Raw genomic sequence first — 17584 nt, forward strand, 5'->3', positions numbered from 1 at the left:
GGTGGCTGGTGAACCACAGGCTGGTTGTTTACTTTAATTCTGCTTTTGTTAAGTTTTTACATTTGAGTTCTTTGTTTTAACTCCTCATATCATTTTAACATTCTATGTTTAAAAATGTATAGCCACTGTATTCCTGCACTGTATGTTGCATGGAACGTGCACTTTCTTTTGGTATGAATAGTTGTCAGACTGACCGTGTGCTTTTCTAATGAAAATGGTTCAATTTGAAGAATCTGTGTCATCTGTTTTTGTAATAACAAGCAGAATGTCCTCGTCCTTCGTATGTCCTAGCCCAGTCTACCAGGGTTTTGCATAACAAATATATGGACAATTGGGTGGCCAAAAGTTAAAGGACTTTCTTTTTATTTCAAATTTTCAACACATTCAGTCCGGATAAAATAGACACAGCCATCAGGTTCATGGTCAGATTCAGATCCAAAGTCTGGGTGAGGAGCTTCCTTAAAGCTGCAAGAAGGCTTGGTTGGCGCCTAACTCATTCTTTTTCTGCAGCAGACCCTGAGGAAACAGTAATAAAAGTGTAGGACCAGGGATCATAGTGTGCAGAATTCTACTTTATCCTGATGTTGTACAGTCCTGTTAAAATTCGACATACGGGAGGATGGATGATGCAGGATGAAATGCAGAGCGGTCGTACCTGTCTTAGCTCTGCCAGTCCTTTCAGAACTGCCTGATGTCTCTCTTGGTTCTTTAGTAGCTTTGGATTGGGGAGACGGTGGCTCTGTAGCACTGGAGACTCCAGTCTGCTGGTCCCTCCACCTGATAACACAAATCTTTACTGTTATAGTGTTAAGTAATATTTGAATTCTGGCAACCATTGTGAAAGAGAGAAGCAATGTAATTTGCTACTGTACTGTATTACATATCTTATACCCCCGGGGGTTATAGTTCACACGTAATCTGCGCAGCTCTGTCCCCAGTCTGCGTGTCGTGGGAATCTGCAACTTTTTAAACTAAAACGGGATTTATTTTCCATAAAGAGCCAATTTTAAACATGACTGTGCATGGAGCTCAGTTTTATAATTCGGAAAAAGGCTTTCGTGGTGACCACTATACAGCGAGCATTTTGTAACCCTTCTCTCGAGTTTAATGCAGCAGATAAAGCTTCACGTTGGTCAGGTAAACACCACACCTACCAACCCTGCAAGCCCCGCCCCCTGACCTCACCTACGCATCTTTCTTCTGAATTTACACAAACACCAGCTCCTATTGCAGTAAATCTGACTTGGTCGGTTTCTTACTAAACTCTCTGTTCTTAAACCCCTTTATTCAGGAGTTACTGTGTTGCACTGAATGGAACTGGTTTCCCTTTTTATCTTTTTAATCAACATCAGACATTCGCCAATAGACACTCAGCCAAGAAAATGGAACATTAGAACCATAGTAATCATTGTATTTTTAGAAGGTAAATGCTTTTATTTTACTTTAATATCATCATCTATATTTAAATACATAAAACCTACTTTTGATCCGCTTCTCGAGATCCTCCTGCGTCAGAGGTGTGAGTGGGGAGGACAGTGGGGGCAGTGGGGTCAGGTACACATCTTCTGTACGGATGTAGGGGACGTATTCCAATGACATGTCTGTCCTGGGTACTTGGTGCTGGGACGCCTGGACAGGTGTCAAGCCCGGGACAGTGGAGGGGTGCTTCCCACTGGAGAGAAGGACAGCAGAACATCAACAGCAAGCATTGGACAAAATATGACAAAATGCTTTAATTGTCACCTACATTTTTGCCTCGTCTGCCAGAGAAGATGGATCCATGTCTGAACGATCCATCTGTGAGAAGAAACCAACGCTGAACTTACAGATTTTCCTGCTCCATCTCCTTTCCTCTTATCTAGTACTGTGCGGTATGAATATGACCAAATGCAGAGTCGTGTCACCTGCACAAAAACTAGTTCAATTTGTACACTGTCCCAACAGGTCAACTGAGGATGCCATGTCCTCTGCCCTCCAGCTCTCCTTAACATATCTAGACATGAAAGACACTGCATCACAGCACACGGTGCACACAACAAAATGTGTCCCATCACCCTTGGTGAGCAGTAGGCAGCCATGAGAGACGCCCGGGGAGCAGTGTGTGGGGACGGTACTTTTGCTCAAATCGGGATTTGAACCGGCAACCTTCTTTAACTCTTTAGCTTCCTTAACCGCTAGGCTACCACTACCCCATTTATAGCACAATATGAATATCATGGCATATCATGCAGCCCTACTCTTACCTTTTCAGTCAGTTTGTCTGTCCGTGTGGGTTTGTTCTGTTTAGCTGAGGTTTTAAAGGGTGGGGTCCTGTCTGCCCGCTGCTTCTGCTTCTGCCTGTGTAGTCGGTTTGGTTCAGTTGCCGGGGTGAAGGGTTTTCTGGCTCTCTGGCTGTTCCAGCCAGGGCGTTTATCCAGGCCAAGCTTGGTTTCAAATGTGTCCTCAGCCAAACCAGAGCGCCTGATATTAAACTGGTGCTGTGAGGCCCACTGGGCCATCTTCACGTACAGAGCAGGCTGGTGCTCGGTGGAAGAGTTTGTGGGGTCAGGGATGATGTTGGCTGTGGAGGAAGGTGCGGGGTGACGGAGGGAAGTCCGGCTCAAGCTCACCAGTGTCTGGTCTAATGCAGGGGTGGAAATAATTGAAATGTTTTATTTTGTAACAATAACAAAGAATTTCTATAATTCAGAAGATTTCAGAATTCTGAAATACCCTTCATTTTTCCCCTACACCACTCAATTTCAGCATTTTTAATCCTGTTACATATTACATACACACCAGTCCTAATGCTGCTTATTTCAGGATGGAGCAGTGGTCTTGCCTTGTGTTGATAATTGTAAATATATGAACAGGCATAATGCTGCGGCGCTCCAGTTAATATGTCTTGTTACCTGTCTGCACAGCTGTGTGCCTTAAAGAAGACACTGTGGCTGATGATCCAAGGTCGTCTGTCTGTGCAGTGGTCAGTTCTGAGGGTTCCATCAGATCACACACACATGTTACATATTACATATAGACCAGTCCTAATGCTGCTTATTTCAGGATGGAGCAGTGGTCTTGCCTTGTGTTGATCTGGTGGGACTTTCTTGATGAATGGCTTCTTTCAGCAGTCTCATTTTTAGGCTGTCCTGATTGATGGGCCTTGCTTGTGGCTTAATTAACAGGCCCTGGACACATGTTATATATAGAATAGTTTATGAATGTACAGTTGTAGTAAGGTGATTGATGGACTCAATGCAATATAAAACAATATCACCTTTTCACTTTCCGCTCTCTGTTCCTCTACTGGAAAATGTTGCCGTTCTTCTTTCTCGCTCTGCACTTCTTCCATGGGATGCTGTGCCACCTCTATGTCCTCCTGCCGTTGTCCCTCGTCCAACTGATCTGCAGTCCCCTGATGTGCAGACACATACACATGCCCTCATCCTGCAGCCAGTGCAGTTCCTTCACTGATCTTTCTCATTTGGTAAGGATGGTGAGGGCAGAAAGTCACACCTGCTTCACCTGGCCCCCCTCCCACCTCCTCGACTCTTCGGTCTCTCTCTGGCTTATTAACAGCGGTATAGTGCTCACTTGTCTCTGCCTTGGAAGAAAGAGAAAGCATGTTCGCTCTCAACAACAGACTGGAAGAATATTATAGCTAAAATATTCCAACTAACGTCAAAGTATTTATATACATGAATAAAAGTACATTGACTGGCTACAATATGCAGAACTGATATATGCAATGCCTCATTTAAATTAGATCCAGTTGTGCTGACTTATGAATCTGGGCATTTTTCAGTTGCAATCACTCAAATTGAAACTGGAAGAGTGAGTCAAGCTCATTTACTTATGACTTTGTAACTAATAAGAACAATCACTCAATTTGGCAAAATATTGAAACTCCTCAATCTCAGGTATGAATTTTGACGGACATAATCTCCTTTAATAATTCAGTGACACTGAAGCAATTTATTGAAAAAAGTTACTACACGGTGAACAGTGTTCCTTCAAACAGTAGATGATCCAACAACAAGAGAGCCAGTGTTATTCAGAGTCTGTGCATTCCTTATCAGATAATTCGCTGGGATTTTAGATTTTTCCGATATCCCAAAAATGTACTATACACAAAGAATCATGTGACACAATATTTTATTGTAGAATTGTCCATGATAATAATATCCCTGTTGATTCTCTGGAACTCAGTTTATAGGAGCACTGTGTGATATAACAATCATATTTTATCTGAAAAGATGCCCTTGAAATTGAATTTTGCATTTTGGACACAAGAACAAACGCTTACAAAATATATGATCTTTTTTGTATTATTACTTGTACTTGATATATACTGGTTCTTTATGGTACTGAAAACATTATGCTCTGAACCAATATGCACACAAAAGCAAAAAAATCTGACCTGCACCCACATACACCCTCAGTGGAAGAGCACATTTGGAACTCTGCAGCTGGGGCTGGATGTACTTGAAGCTCTTGGTTCTTTTCCTTGAGGGAGAGAAAGAAAAGTTAAAACCCCTTTCTCAGGCAGCAGGAATTGGACAGTAAGGAAACACATGAAGGCTGATATCCTGCAGATCTGTCTGGAAATGGATTGAAGAGAAGAGGCTGGCTGAGGGAAGGAGGATGCCGGGAGGTTGCAGTAGGTGTGAGGTATGAGCCTCGCTGACTTGCTGAAGGGGACAGGTCAGGTTACCAGTGTTGTTGAGGTGTTAGAATGGGTAAATAAGGAATGTTGTGTAAGGTTGACAGGGATTTTTGGAGCTTGTACAAGGTATGTATTTGTGGGGCTGGGCAGTTTTCCACTGTTCAACTTGCTTGTTGGGAACCAGAAGAATCAAGCCAGCTTTTGTGAGTGGCAGTGCTTCACCTGGCGGTGTTGCAGCTTCTCCTGCAGGTGTCTCTGCTCCACCTCCTCCTTTTGAAGCTTAAGCTCTTGCAGCCAGAGCATATGTCGTTTCTTCCTCTCTGCAGTGATGATCTCCTCCACTGGTGCTGCCTCCTGGCCAATCGTATCACACAAAGTCACTGTTAGTACAGGACATTTATTTCTGGAATAGTTATCATGTCCTATTCATGGGTTTTCTTTAAACAGTTTCTCCCTAGATCTTGTAAGATGTATAATTTAGGTTATTTTGGGTGGTGAATTTGACCATTTCATTTTGCACATTAAAAAAGAATAAAATATAAATATGAATATTATTTTTGACTGTCAACCACATTTCAGTACATTAAGCAGTAACATTAAGCTTGAGTTGCAGTCAAGAGGTATAGTACTATATATATATATATATATATATAACCACTTTTTATATATATATATATATATATATATATATATATATATATATATATATATATATATATATATATATATATATATATATATATATATATATATATATATATATATATATATATATAAAAAAAGTGGTTATATACAGTGGGTACGGAAAGTATTCAGAGCCCCTTAAATTTCTCTTCCTCATAAATGTACACACACACCACCCCAGAAAAACACAGAATTGTTCAAATTTTTGCAGATTTATTAACAGAGTAAAACTGAAAGAGCAGATAAAAAAACTTCCTTGTAAACTGCAGAATACCCAATTTTCTAAATATATATGTCCATGACGTGGACTCGGTTCTGTCCCAATCCTAAATAAATGTCTGAATCTGTTGTTATGGCATATGGTAAATATCTGGGTGTGTTCTTGAATAAAATGAGAAAAATGCTTTAGTTGTTTTTACAGCCTCATTACCCCCAATATGAATGCAGAACAGAGAGCTAATGGAACATCTTTCTGGTATCTTCTAAAAGGTATCTGGCTGTTTGCACCATTCACACCCCAACATGTCTGCTCATTCTTCTCTTCTGCACTTTTCTGTAATAAAACACAAACACCCACCCAATTATACATTTGGCCTAATGTTCAGAAACCTTCCCGTGAGCATAAGCCCACTCCACAGGAAGACATTCAGAAACGTAGTGCTTGCAGGTCATGCATTCTTCCATTTATTTCACCTTTGTGACTGAGTCCATTGTGTGCTTCCCACAGTTGCAACTTGTCTTTTGCTTCTGAGAAACTTGTTCATCTACATCAAATAAATTACATCAATGTTAAATTACATCAAGACTACACAAATGAAATAGCTAAACATGCACCAAGCAGACCAGAAAAAAAATGTAGAAGCCCCAGGCTTCTGGCAAATAAAGAATCAATCATACCAAGTTCCATTTTCCACTGTGCCTTCTTCAATGCCAGTGCTTCTTTATGTAGTTCCCTTTCTCCCAGGGTGCTGAAAAGGCCTTTTAATGAACTGGGCTGTGGAGCACTGAGTGTTGCACAAAGAGCAGGTTAAAATAGACCTAAACAGACTGTGAGTGAAAGATGAAAAGGGAAATCTTACATTTCTTCTTTTTCTTCCTTGTTCCAACTTCTTCGGACGGTGAAATCAGTCAAAGAAGCTTCTGCTTCAGAATCATTTGTGATTTCTGCAGGAGTGGTAAAGGACACAGTAATAAAAACTCTTTCACCTCATCATGCACACAACACTTTACATTGCACACTCTTTTAAAATGCATGTCCCTCTAGAATAGGCTGAAGCAGACTCAATGCTTAATTAAAATCATTTCTAATGTGCAACTGCTGACACTGTAATTATCATTATTCTCAACCACTAATAAAGCACAAACTCTGCAGTCTTTGGAAAATGCCCTCCACAAAGGCCAGACAAATTGATCCAGCCCTCGAACTGGGACATATCCTTTATGTGACAGTGAATACCAATACACTTTCACAATCATATCACTGATAAATATATGGAACATGTTGTGACTGGTGTATGAAAAAAGCCATCAATACCAATCCTAATGTTCAAAAGTAGCCTACTAAATAATAACTTCATGTAACATAGGTTTATATGTATTGCCATTTCAAATTTCATATTTGTTCATGCATAAACATTCAGATATTCATTAAAATGATTTGCAAAAGGAGAGGCAGATGAATTGGTTTATCATGTTGAGCTACAGTATTTCCCCTTCACTAACCTGACTGCAAACCAAACCCGGGAACTGTACTGTTCTTTGTTTGGATGAAAGAGCTGTCATCCACCACTGGGCCAGCAGCTGGTTTGATGGAGTTGAGGATTTGCTGAAGCTGTTCCTGAGTCATGCACACCACATTCTTCTTGGTCTTTTGAGGGGTGCTCTTTACAGTGGTGGCGTTCTTGGACTGTGGTGCTGTGTGGACCATTTCGGCACTCTGAGCAAATCCAGCAGAGGCTTTCGTTTTCCCCAATCCAAGTGAAGTCACTCCGTCCTTGTACCTCAGAGATGCAGCATCTGAGACTTTTTCTCTCAAGACAGCTGGATGCCCTACATGAACTTTGTGTGACTTTTTCTCAGATGGCTCCTTGACTGTCTGCTTGAAGTTGGTAATTGTTTTTTGGGGTTTGACTTTTGGAGAGTTCTGTAGGTGTAAACACACCATACTGTTTGATTTACAGTGAACATTTTAAAGAAAAAAGGCACACTGTATTATTATGGTGAGGATTGCCACATGTCTCTTAAAATACTGAATCTTCCTGTACTTGACAATGAAATTTTTTGAATAAATAAAAGTCTGGGTTTGTCCTGTATCTCCGCGATGTAATGAGCGCAGCATCATCCACATTTTTCTATGAAAACGCAGATGGATTGATTTGTTCTAAGGCACTCAGAAAGCAGTGATTTCAGAAGCAGTGATTCTTAGTGGAGGATGACAATTATGTACTTAATAATAATAAGTATGAAAGTATTCTCTTAAGTACAGTTATGATACGTCTGATTTTATATCACTGGAGCCTCACACTTGTGGCAAGACCCTGCTATGGAAGGCATCTTTTGAGTGATAGTAGCCTAGTGGGTAACACACTCGCCTACCAGAAGACCCAGGTTCAAATCCCACTTACTACCATTGTGTCCCTGAGCAAGACACTTAACCCTGAGTGTCTCCAGGGGGACTGTCCCTGTAACTACTGATTGTAAGTCGCTCTGGATAAGGGCGTCTGATAAATGCGGTAAATGTAAATCTTGTATTTTTTCTATGAAATGTGGCAACCTTACATCTAGCTCAATTAAAAATCTTAAAAATTACCTTACTGGATGCGCCATGATTGACAGATATGAGCATGGCCTTTCCATTTTCTACCTGGAATTGCAGACCATCTCTAAAACAGAGACCACAGATTGCATTGTAATTTATATCATTTACATACATTAATCATGGACATGAATAAAATCTCATATTCCTGTCACGATCCGGTCCGAAATGGGGTTACTCCGGACCGGAGTTTCACTGTTGTCCTGTGTAATGTTCCCTAATCGTTCTCACCTGTGTTAATTGTATAAAGCTGCCCTGTTCGTTTCTGTCCACTGTCAGGTCTTTAATGTTATGTTCCGTGTTCACCAGTGTCTACGTCTCGGATGTCTCCCCTGCCTTGTGCTTCACCATTAAACCTGGTTTCGTGATGTCAGGTGATAGCGTCCTTCATTCCTCGTCACTCTTCGTCCTGCTCTCCGTTCACCCACCTCGACATGCCCGCATGGACGTGACACATCCCAATTACAAATAAAAAAGCCACAACCCCAACCTTACCAAAAATATGTGTACTATGCTGTATCAATTCTGTGAAATCCTAAAAAAAACAAAATGACCATGACCACAATGAGTGTATGTAAACCTCTGTGTGGAAATCATAAAATGGAATCATTAAAACAAATAACAGTTTTGTATTGTTTTGCTGAGCTATTTACTGAAGCTAATGTGCTAACCAGCTAGCATCAGGATTCTCTGTCTTGTAATACCACTGAGTACAAGTTCCACTCAAGTTCAAATCCCCGCATGCTGTGGTCTGATCTATATACCCCCTTCAAACCTAATATTCTGAGGGTTATTATATTCATTTATATTTATATTTAAAGATAACATCAATGTAATATAGGTTTTTGTGTATTGGCATTTAAACACCCCATTGCATAATGATTCCGAAATTCATTCAAATGATTTGCAAATGGTAAAGCAGATAAAATTATTTTTTCACCTTCACATCCACAACCTGACTACCAACCCACCATGCAGGCATATGTATTTGCATGCAAGTTTTAATAAAAAGGTGAAGTGAGGAATAATAAGGACACGATACGAATAAGAGCTGTGGGTCGCTGATGGTTCATTGGTGCTGCTAGAATTTGTGAGCCTCATGGCACAATATACAATTAGTGCTGCTAATAAATATGAAATAAATCGGTTAAGGTACCTGCAGAGCTGCCCAGTGTACTGCACGTTTTATCGTTGTTAGGGGCGCTGTAGCCTTCTTATTATACCGAGCTCTTTTTAAAATCCGAAAATGACACCATATTGCTGTATCAGGCCAGCGCGCCATGATAATTAATCCGAATTGGCTTTACTGCGTGGTGCACAGCGAGTTTATTTCCACGCACTGAGAGGTCAGTAAAACGCACTGTAATCCTGCACTCACCCTATATTCATGATCGAGGTCCGAACGCGGCCTTTTGATCTTTATACTCCGCTGTTTGCTCATTTTTCCACCAGCGTCTCGGTTGCTATGCGTGACGTCATCGCGGTCTGACGGCATGGTGTGTAGATCAGCCGTTTTAATCCACCTCTCTAGAATAAGGACTTCAAGAATAAAGATGTATTGACAAATGACTTACAAATATTGCTACCTTGCTGAAAACTATTGAGAAGAAAATACATTTATTTCAAGAATTCAACGTTTCTAATGTCATATTCTGCAACCTTGGAAGGGGGACCCTCCCCCTTACTGTTCAAATTAGCATTTTTTTTACCAGCTGAATAAATTGAAATCATGATGAATCATGGTGTCGATAAAATACTAAAATCTTCAGCCGGGACAGAGAGAGAGAGAGAGATGGAGGGGGGGGAGAGAGAGGGAGGGAGAGGGGAAGGAGAGAGGGGAGAGAGAGAGGGAGGGGGAGAGAGTGTGAGAGAGAGAGAGAGAGAGAGAGAGAGAGAGGATGGAGGGGGAGGGAGAGAGAGGGAGGGAGAGGGGAAGGAGAGAGGGAGGGGGAGAGAGAGAGAGAGAGAGAGAGAGAGAGGGATGAGGGGGAGAGAGAGAGTGAGGGAGAGGGGAAGGAGAGAGGGAGAGAGAGAGAGGGAAAGAGTGGTTGAGGGAGGGAGAGAGGGAGGATCTCGCTCTCGTGAGATTTCTCGACACGTGACATGGTGACGCGATGGTGACTAACCATCATGCAGCGCGTTAGGACCAGAATGCATTGCGCTTCGTAGCGGTTTTCTTCGAGCTGCAGCAGATTGTTGTTCATAATCACCAACTCAACATCCGAACCAAGGTATTAATATTTAGGATTAAAAAGCCTTGTAAAGCTCTAAATGCTGTTTCCCATATCCCCTTTCACCCACCTACACTTCCATACTAGAGTATTTAATGACACGATCAGAATAGAACCTTCTAGCATCTGTAACGGTGTTTCGACCAGAGACATCACTTCCAAAGCTGAAGGTTTATCCATGTTCATTTACCATCTTCATCAGAAGATCATGAAATGTGACTTTCAACCATTGCTGGGAACTGTTTGTCTCGACTTTCTTTGACTCCATGTGGTTCCATATTCCCAAATTTTTGTTGCATAAAATGGGAGGTATTTATTATTTTATTTATGGATATAATAGAACCACAACGAGATAACAGTTTCTTATTTTTTAGAGAGTGGTTTGATGAAGTGGAGGAACAGTAAACTGTCTTTTCTCTAAAGCGTGCTTTCTTCCTGTAAATGTGGAAGAAGCCTGCATGATACCATCTCTCAGTTCTCATCCATATTTACTGTGTCTGATACGGTGTCTTACTTTCTATTCTTCTTTTCTTCTAGCTTCTCTTCTTGCCTCTTCTTTTCCTTCTCTATATTTTTCATGAATTTATTCATTCTAATCCACTACAAGTGTTCGCACTGTATTGTATATATTTGGAACTAGAACTGTGGTCAGTATAATATAGAAAAAGAACTCAGGACAAAGACAAACAGACAAACTTCTTCAAAAACCAAACCAGCATGGACATTTAGCACAATTTTCATTTCATTTTAATGCACATTCCAAACCATTCCAATCCATTCCTTGCTGGGTTGGTCACCAATATTTTCAACGCATGGCCACACAGGCCTTTATTGCTCATGCATACAAATATGAAATCTGTGTGACGTACAGGCGGGAAACAGGTGACCCAGAGATTCGCCCACAGTCCACAGTCATGGAGTAGACAAATCACTGTTCTTTGCTAGGTCTGTTTTGTTCCCATGAGCAGCAAAAATTTACCTAAGGTGTGGCTAACTTAATAATGTATGTTTTTTATTTAGTGTATTATTGTATCTTTATTAGAGGTGGGCATAAATTAATTTTCTTAATCTAGATTAATCGCACTGTAATCTTGGAATTAATCTAGAGTAAGATAAATTAATCTAGATTTATCTAGATTAAAATTGCTCATTTGAATTCTGCCGAAGGCATTCAGAATATGTGTGCTACCCAAATAATGACTAAAAGTAAGTCTTTGAGAACGGGTTTCTCAAGCCAGGTGGCGTATTAGACCAGGGGCTCATCTCCTGTTTCCAAAATGCATCACAAACTGCTTGAGAAAGCTGCTCTACTATGATAATTGGTGATGAAAATAAATGATATTCAATAAGATGTACTTGTGTTTACCAACTGTTTATTCAGTTAAATAGCTGCATCCATGTTACCACGTCACGTTTGATGTGGTAATTTCACAGTTCGAAGACTCGTTCTCGCCCCCTACAGTACAATTCGGCTAGGTATGCATCTGTGCTAAAATATCAAGGTGAAAGTCATCATAGTGTAGCGGTTCTTCTTCTGCGTTGTGTAACTTTTTGATTCCGTTTTTTGAACCACAAATGATGGGCTGACACCCAAGAGATTTTCTGTGCAAAGTGTATTCTGTACAAAAAGCAAGGTCGCGTCAGAACATCGCGTCACACATCGCGTCTTTCTGCACCTCTCTCTACAATATACAGTATTAAAAGAACATAAAAAAAATATTCACAAAATAACACACATGCAAAATATTCCTAATATGTACATAAATTAAAATGAAAGAAATAACTTTTTACACACAAACCCCACGCACCTCTCACAGCTCACGCCATGTGTCCAAGAGACCTGAACCAGTCTCAAAAACAAAATAAAAGACACAAGAAAAAAGAAATATACTTATAAATCTAGTGTAACCATTTAACTCCGGCACAATAGCTTGCGTAGTATAGACCCAACTCCCAACCCAACTTGTGAATAGATTAACGGCGATATTTTTTTTATCGCCCAATAAGAGCACGCTAACGCCGATAACGGCCCACCACTAATCTTTATTGTGTTTTAATCCTATTAGTATTGCTGAAAATGAAATGTACGCATGCGTGCAGAAGGAAATGATCAATCTCAGTGACGTAATGATGCAGAAGATCAGGCAGGTGACTACACTGGTCCTCTCTTCCAGGGGAACTGAATATTCATGAGACACTGCATCTTCAACGTCTTGTTGAGCTCCAGTTGAGCTGGTGAAGATGACATCATCATCATCAACTTCAGAGCCTTGTGCAGGATCCAAATTTGTTCTTGGAAGACGCTGACGCTTTCTCTTTGGTTCAGCCCATGTTGATTCTGAGGAAGATATGAGATGATAGGAACTGCAAAACCAGTTTGGCTTCCTGTGGGAATCTCCAGATGGAACTGCTGGATCTCAGTAAGGTGATGATACACATGAAGATGAATCAAAAGCCAGACCTGCAAGATGTAATAAATATTATAAATCAATAAATATTTTAATAACAATTATGATGTTGATGCCAGATGTTTCCCCATTTTGTATGTCTCAGCTCTCCTTTTTTCTGTGGTTGGATGGGGACATGGTGTCTCTGGAAGAGTGATGGTGGAGAGATCCCAAACTCCTCCAGAGCTGACAGGGTCAGCCTCCTGCTGTGTGACGTCCGGTGGGTTCAAATTCAACATGGTATGATATGCAGTGAAATGCTTTAGCAACTGTTGGCAAATGTTGCAAGTATACAATGAACCAATATGCAAATATTGCAAACATAACCAAATATTACACTTTTATGTCTTTAAATTAAAACAAGGTGTACAAATGAGTGAAGTCAAAGTGAAAAGTAAAAAAAAAAAAAGAAATAATAATTTGTGCACGAGTAAGAGTTCTCACGATCTTCGGCTGCAAGAAAACAACGTGGCTCTGATGATCTTATGGTAACTTTAAAAAGCAGACACATGCATACATGAGACATATACTGTATACTAACACTGCTAAGTAACACACCTGAAATTGGCCTGAAACCATGTGAAGCTGAAGTACTATTGAAAGTGAAGTGATTGTCATTGTGATACACTGCAGCACAGCACACGGTGCACACAATGAAATGTGTCTTCTGGTTTTAACCATCACCCTTGGGCAACCATGACAGGCACCCGTGGAGCTTTGCTCAGTGGCACCTAGGTGGACCAGGATTTGAACCAGCAACCCTTTGATTACAGGGCCACTTTCTTAACCGCTAGGCGACCACTGTCCCCAATATTGCACAGGGGTCATTGTCTCTGGGAAGGGGTGGGTGACAGACATTTACATTTTACATTTACAGCATTTATCAGACGCCCTTATCCAGAGCGACTTACAATCAGTAGTTGCAGGGACTGTCCCCCTGGAGCAACTTAGGGTTAAGTATCTTGCTCAGGGACACAATGGGATTTGACAACATGACCTGGAGGGACGTGATTGGGAGGAACGGCCTGCCAGATCTGAACTTGAGTGGTGTTTCGTTATTGGACTTCTGTGCAAGCCACAGTTTGGCCATAGCGTACACTATGTTCGAACATAAGAATGCTCATCGGTACACTTGGTACCAGGGTATCCATAGGTTGCAGGTAGTGCTGCACGATTAATCTAATCGCAATTGTAATCGCGATGTCAGTCTATGCAATTACATGAACGCAAAAAGCTGCGATTTTAATTATTAGTACATAGATTGAACATATCACTCATTCTCTCAAAGTTTGCGAGCTGACTGAAGTCTCACTTCAGTTGAATGTGACGCATTCGGTTACATGACTTTCGATTCAGTTCAATGGAGACCTCAGATTCGTGACTCACATAGACATATGGGTACACGTGCATCAACGTCGCCGCCATATTGCGATAGGCTCTGCTGTGGAATGAAGCATATACATGTCTATGGAGAGAAATGCATAAAAATGCCTCACTCTTGTGCTGCTTGGGGCTGTACAAACCGCTGTACGCTCCAAACCAGATCCTGGGGGATTACATTTCATAGGTAAGGCTGGACAATTGTTTTGAATATATTTGGCCATTATAAAATCCCGTTTTATAAGTCTTAACCTTAGCTAAGATAGGCTAAGCTAGCGAAGCTATGCATTCCTGTGTTCAAGTCAGCCTCCAAACAACGTTTTGGCTAAACGTAGGCATTAACTATTTAGACTGTTATTAGCTGTTTAGTTAACTTTTCTCAAACTTTGAAGGTTTCCTAAAGAAATTCGCCTCAATTTACAAATCTTAACCTTAGCTAAGCTAGTGAAGCTATGCATCCCTGTGTTCAAGTCAGCCTCCAAACAACGTTTTGGTTAAACGTAAGAACTATAATACAGGATTTTATAATGGCCAAATATAATCAAAACAGTTGTTAAGCCTTACCAGGGTTTGTCGTTCGACAGTAATGTAAAAGAGTTTTTTGTGATTTATTTAATTTAGTAGAATATTGTATTTTGAAAGCACTGGGCATTTCAAGTTGTTATAAGTAGTTTGTATGTTTCACTTTGAAATTAAACATTTCACTATTAGTCATTTGTATGCGACTTTTCATTGATATACAAGCAAGTGTCCTTTATCATATCACAATCGTATAGCGCAATATTGATCTCAATAATTGCAATATGTCTTTTTCCCCAAATCGTCCAGCCCTAGTTGCAGGTTGATGATTAACTTTGTAGTCGTATCATCTGACCTGCGGCCAAATGTTTTGGGCACTTGGGTGAAGAGAGGAGCGGAGCTGTCAACTAATCACCACCTGGTGGTGAGTTGGATCAGGTGACAGGAAAAGATGCCACGTAGCCTGGCAGACCCAAACCTGGCACAAGAACCTGTCAAGATGGTCTTCCATTCCCACCTCCGGCAGAGCTTTGACGGCATCCCGAGCGCAGTGGGGGATTGATTCTGAATGGACCTTGTTCTGCTATTCAATTGTTGAGGTGGTTATTTCTAGCTTTGGTTGCAAGGTGGCCGGTGCCAGTCATGGCAGTAACCCCCTTAACCACTGGTGGACACCAGAGGTTAGGGGAGTTGTCAGACTGAGGAAGGAGGCCTACAGGGCATGGTCTCCAGAAGCAGCAGACAGGTACTGGGCGGCCAACCGGGGTGCAGCAGTAGCAGATGTTGAGGCAAAATCTCAGGTGTGGAAGGAGTTGGGTGAAGCCATGGAGAAAGACTACCGATCAGCTCCAAAGAGGTTCTGGCAAACCATCTGATGCCTCAGGAGAGGAAGACTGTTGGGAAGCTGCTGACGTCGGCTGGGGTCAGGCGGTGAAAGGAGCTCCTTAATCCAACTAACGTGCATTGCGAGGAGGAACTAGAGCTGGGATACCTGGGTATGGACTGTCCAATCTCAGGGGCAGAAGTTGCTGAGATAGTCAAACAGCTACACAGTGGCGGATCTGTCCTGGGTAACTCATGGCTATGGATGTTCATAGAGCTGTCATGGTTGACACGTCTCTGCAACATTGCGTAGACATTGGGGGCAGTTCTGGTGGAGTGGCAGACTGGGGTGGTGGTCCCCGTTTTTAAGAAGGGGGACCAGAGGGTGTGTTCCAACTATAGGTGGTCCTTAATGGTCTGTGACAGGTTGGCTTTGCCTGTAGAATAAGCCTCTTTGTCTTTGGACTGGAAGACAGAGTCCCTGGTTTCACCAGGATGCACAGCTTAGCAGAGAACCAGGTTTGGTGGGTTGGACAGATGATGACAGTCTTGGACACTGTGACATCCTCAACACAATTGCTGATGTAGCTGTTGACTGAGGTCATAGGTGGCTGCATCTCTAAACATCTCCCAGTCTGTGCAGTCAAAACAGTCCTGGAGGGCAGTGACCTATTTGATGGCTTGTGTGAACTGCTTGAGGTGCCAAGTGAGCAAGGGGTGTGTAGGCTGGGGTGAGATGTGGGGCAGTGGTGGGCTAGCGGGGGCAGTGGTGGCCTAGCGGTTAAAGAAGCGGCCCCGTAATCAGAAGGTTGCCAGTTTGAATGCCGATCCGCCAAGGCGCCACTGAGGTGCCAAGTGAGCAAAGCACCGTCCCCACACACTGCTCCCCGGGTGCCGTAAACATGATGATCGAGAAGCCGTCTGGGTAGACTGTAAGATGTTACCGATTTTAGAGTTCACTGAGTGCACCACTAGGTTTAGCATTATTGCTAGCACTGGGCTGGCCTTGTTCTCAAATGGCTGGCAGTTTCAATGAATACTGAATTTGGTAAAGTCATTCTGCACACATCCATTGTTCTACAATAACATCACAGGGCATTGTCTATAAGTTGAGTTTTCCCTTCCTATATAAAGACAGTTTGACCTATAGTACAGGCCAAAAGTTTTTGGACACACCTTCTCATTCAATATGTTTTCTTTATTTTCATGACCATTCTCACTGAAGGCATCAAAACTATGAATGAACACATGTGGAGTTGTGTACTTAACAAAAAAAGGTAAAATAAGTGAAAACATGTTTTATATTCTAGTTTCTTTGCTCTGATTACTGCTTTACACACTCTTGCCATTTTCTCGATGAGCTTCAAGAGGTCGTCACCTGAAATGGTTCTCCAACAGTCTTGAAGGAGTTCCCAGAGGTGTTTAGCACGTATTGGCCCCTTTACCTTCACTCTGCAGTCCAGCTCACCCCAAACCATCTGGATTGGGTTCAGGTCCGGTGACTGTGGTCTCCACTTTTTGTTGAGTACATAACTCCACATGTGTTCATTCATAGTTTTGATGCCTTCAGTGAGGATCTACAAATGTAAATGGTCCTGAAAATAAAGAAAAACGCATTGAATGAGAAATACTGATTGTAAGTCGCTCTGAATAAGGGCGTCTGATAAATGCTGTAAATGTAAATGTACATGCCCCAAACCTTGTACACATGTGTGTGGTATTAAGACAAACACATTTCTAATTGACACCATTTAACTAAAATGAGCTGGGTCCTCCGGTAGCCGGTAAGGTGGACGGGCCATGCATGAATGTGTTTTCTCAAGTCCCAAACTTTTATGCCCAGCTCTTTACCATAACTCACCAAAATTGTTCAGCATTAAGACAAGTTCATTATTTGTTTATGTGTAAGAAATCTTATTTCTTTCTTAGACGGTATGACTGTGAAGATGCTTTAACTTGACCTCTTATTTTCACCTCTGAGGGGTGGGGTTTGGTGACGGTATACTTCTTGTTTTTATACGTTTATATAAAATCTAAAAAT

At 41.6% G+C, this 17584-nt stretch overlaps 1 protein-coding gene across 2 annotated transcripts; it reads right to left on the reverse strand.

Annotated features, from left to right (window-relative positions):
* Window positions 1-336: 336 nt before the first annotated feature.
* On the reverse strand, window positions 337-9984 carry ccdc66 (coiled-coil domain containing 66). Of its 2 annotated transcripts, XM_028967280.1 has the most exons (19): window positions 9854-9984; window positions 9523-9683; window positions 8139-8211; window positions 7052-7472; window positions 6409-6493; window positions 6227-6333; window positions 6023-6093; window positions 5760-5882; window positions 4868-4999; window positions 4400-4485; window positions 3496-3583; window positions 3257-3394; window positions 3062-3167; window positions 2892-2969; window positions 2244-2620; window positions 1748-1797; window positions 1482-1672; window positions 656-777; window positions 337-516 (listed from the first exon to the last, which is right to left on the reverse strand). In XM_028967280.1, the coding sequence occupies exons 2-19, from the start codon at window positions 9531-9533 to the stop codon at window positions 460-462; spliced, it is 2316 nt and encodes a 771-aa protein (XP_028823113.1). In that variant the 5' UTR covers window positions 9534-9683; window positions 9854-9984; the 3' UTR covers window positions 337-459. The 2 variants fall into 2 exon arrangements, with proteins under 2 accessions (XP_028823113.1, XP_028823114.1); XM_028967281.1 differs by lacking the exons at window positions 9523-9683; window positions 9854-9984 and adding an exon at window positions 9301-9501.
* Between the last annotated feature and the right edge of the window lie 7600 nt (window positions 9985-17584).

This window comes from Denticeps clupeoides, unplaced genomic scaffold (genome assembly GCF_900700375.1).
Source record: "Denticeps clupeoides unplaced genomic scaffold, fDenClu1.1, whole genome shotgun sequence".
Lineage (NCBI taxonomy): Eukaryota > Metazoa > Chordata > Actinopteri > Clupeiformes > Denticipitidae > Denticeps > Denticeps clupeoides.

Coding starts and splice junctions, on each gene's coding strand:
- ccdc66 (XM_028967280.1), bottom strand. Junction 6,094..6,226: donor ACAGTGGAAAATGGAACTTG/GTATGATTGATT, acceptor TATTTGATGTAG/ATGAACAAGTTTCTCAGAAG. Junction 5,883..6,022: donor CAATGGACTCAGTCACAAAG/GTGAAATAAATG, acceptor GTTTTATTACAG/AAAAGTGCAGAAGAGAAGAA.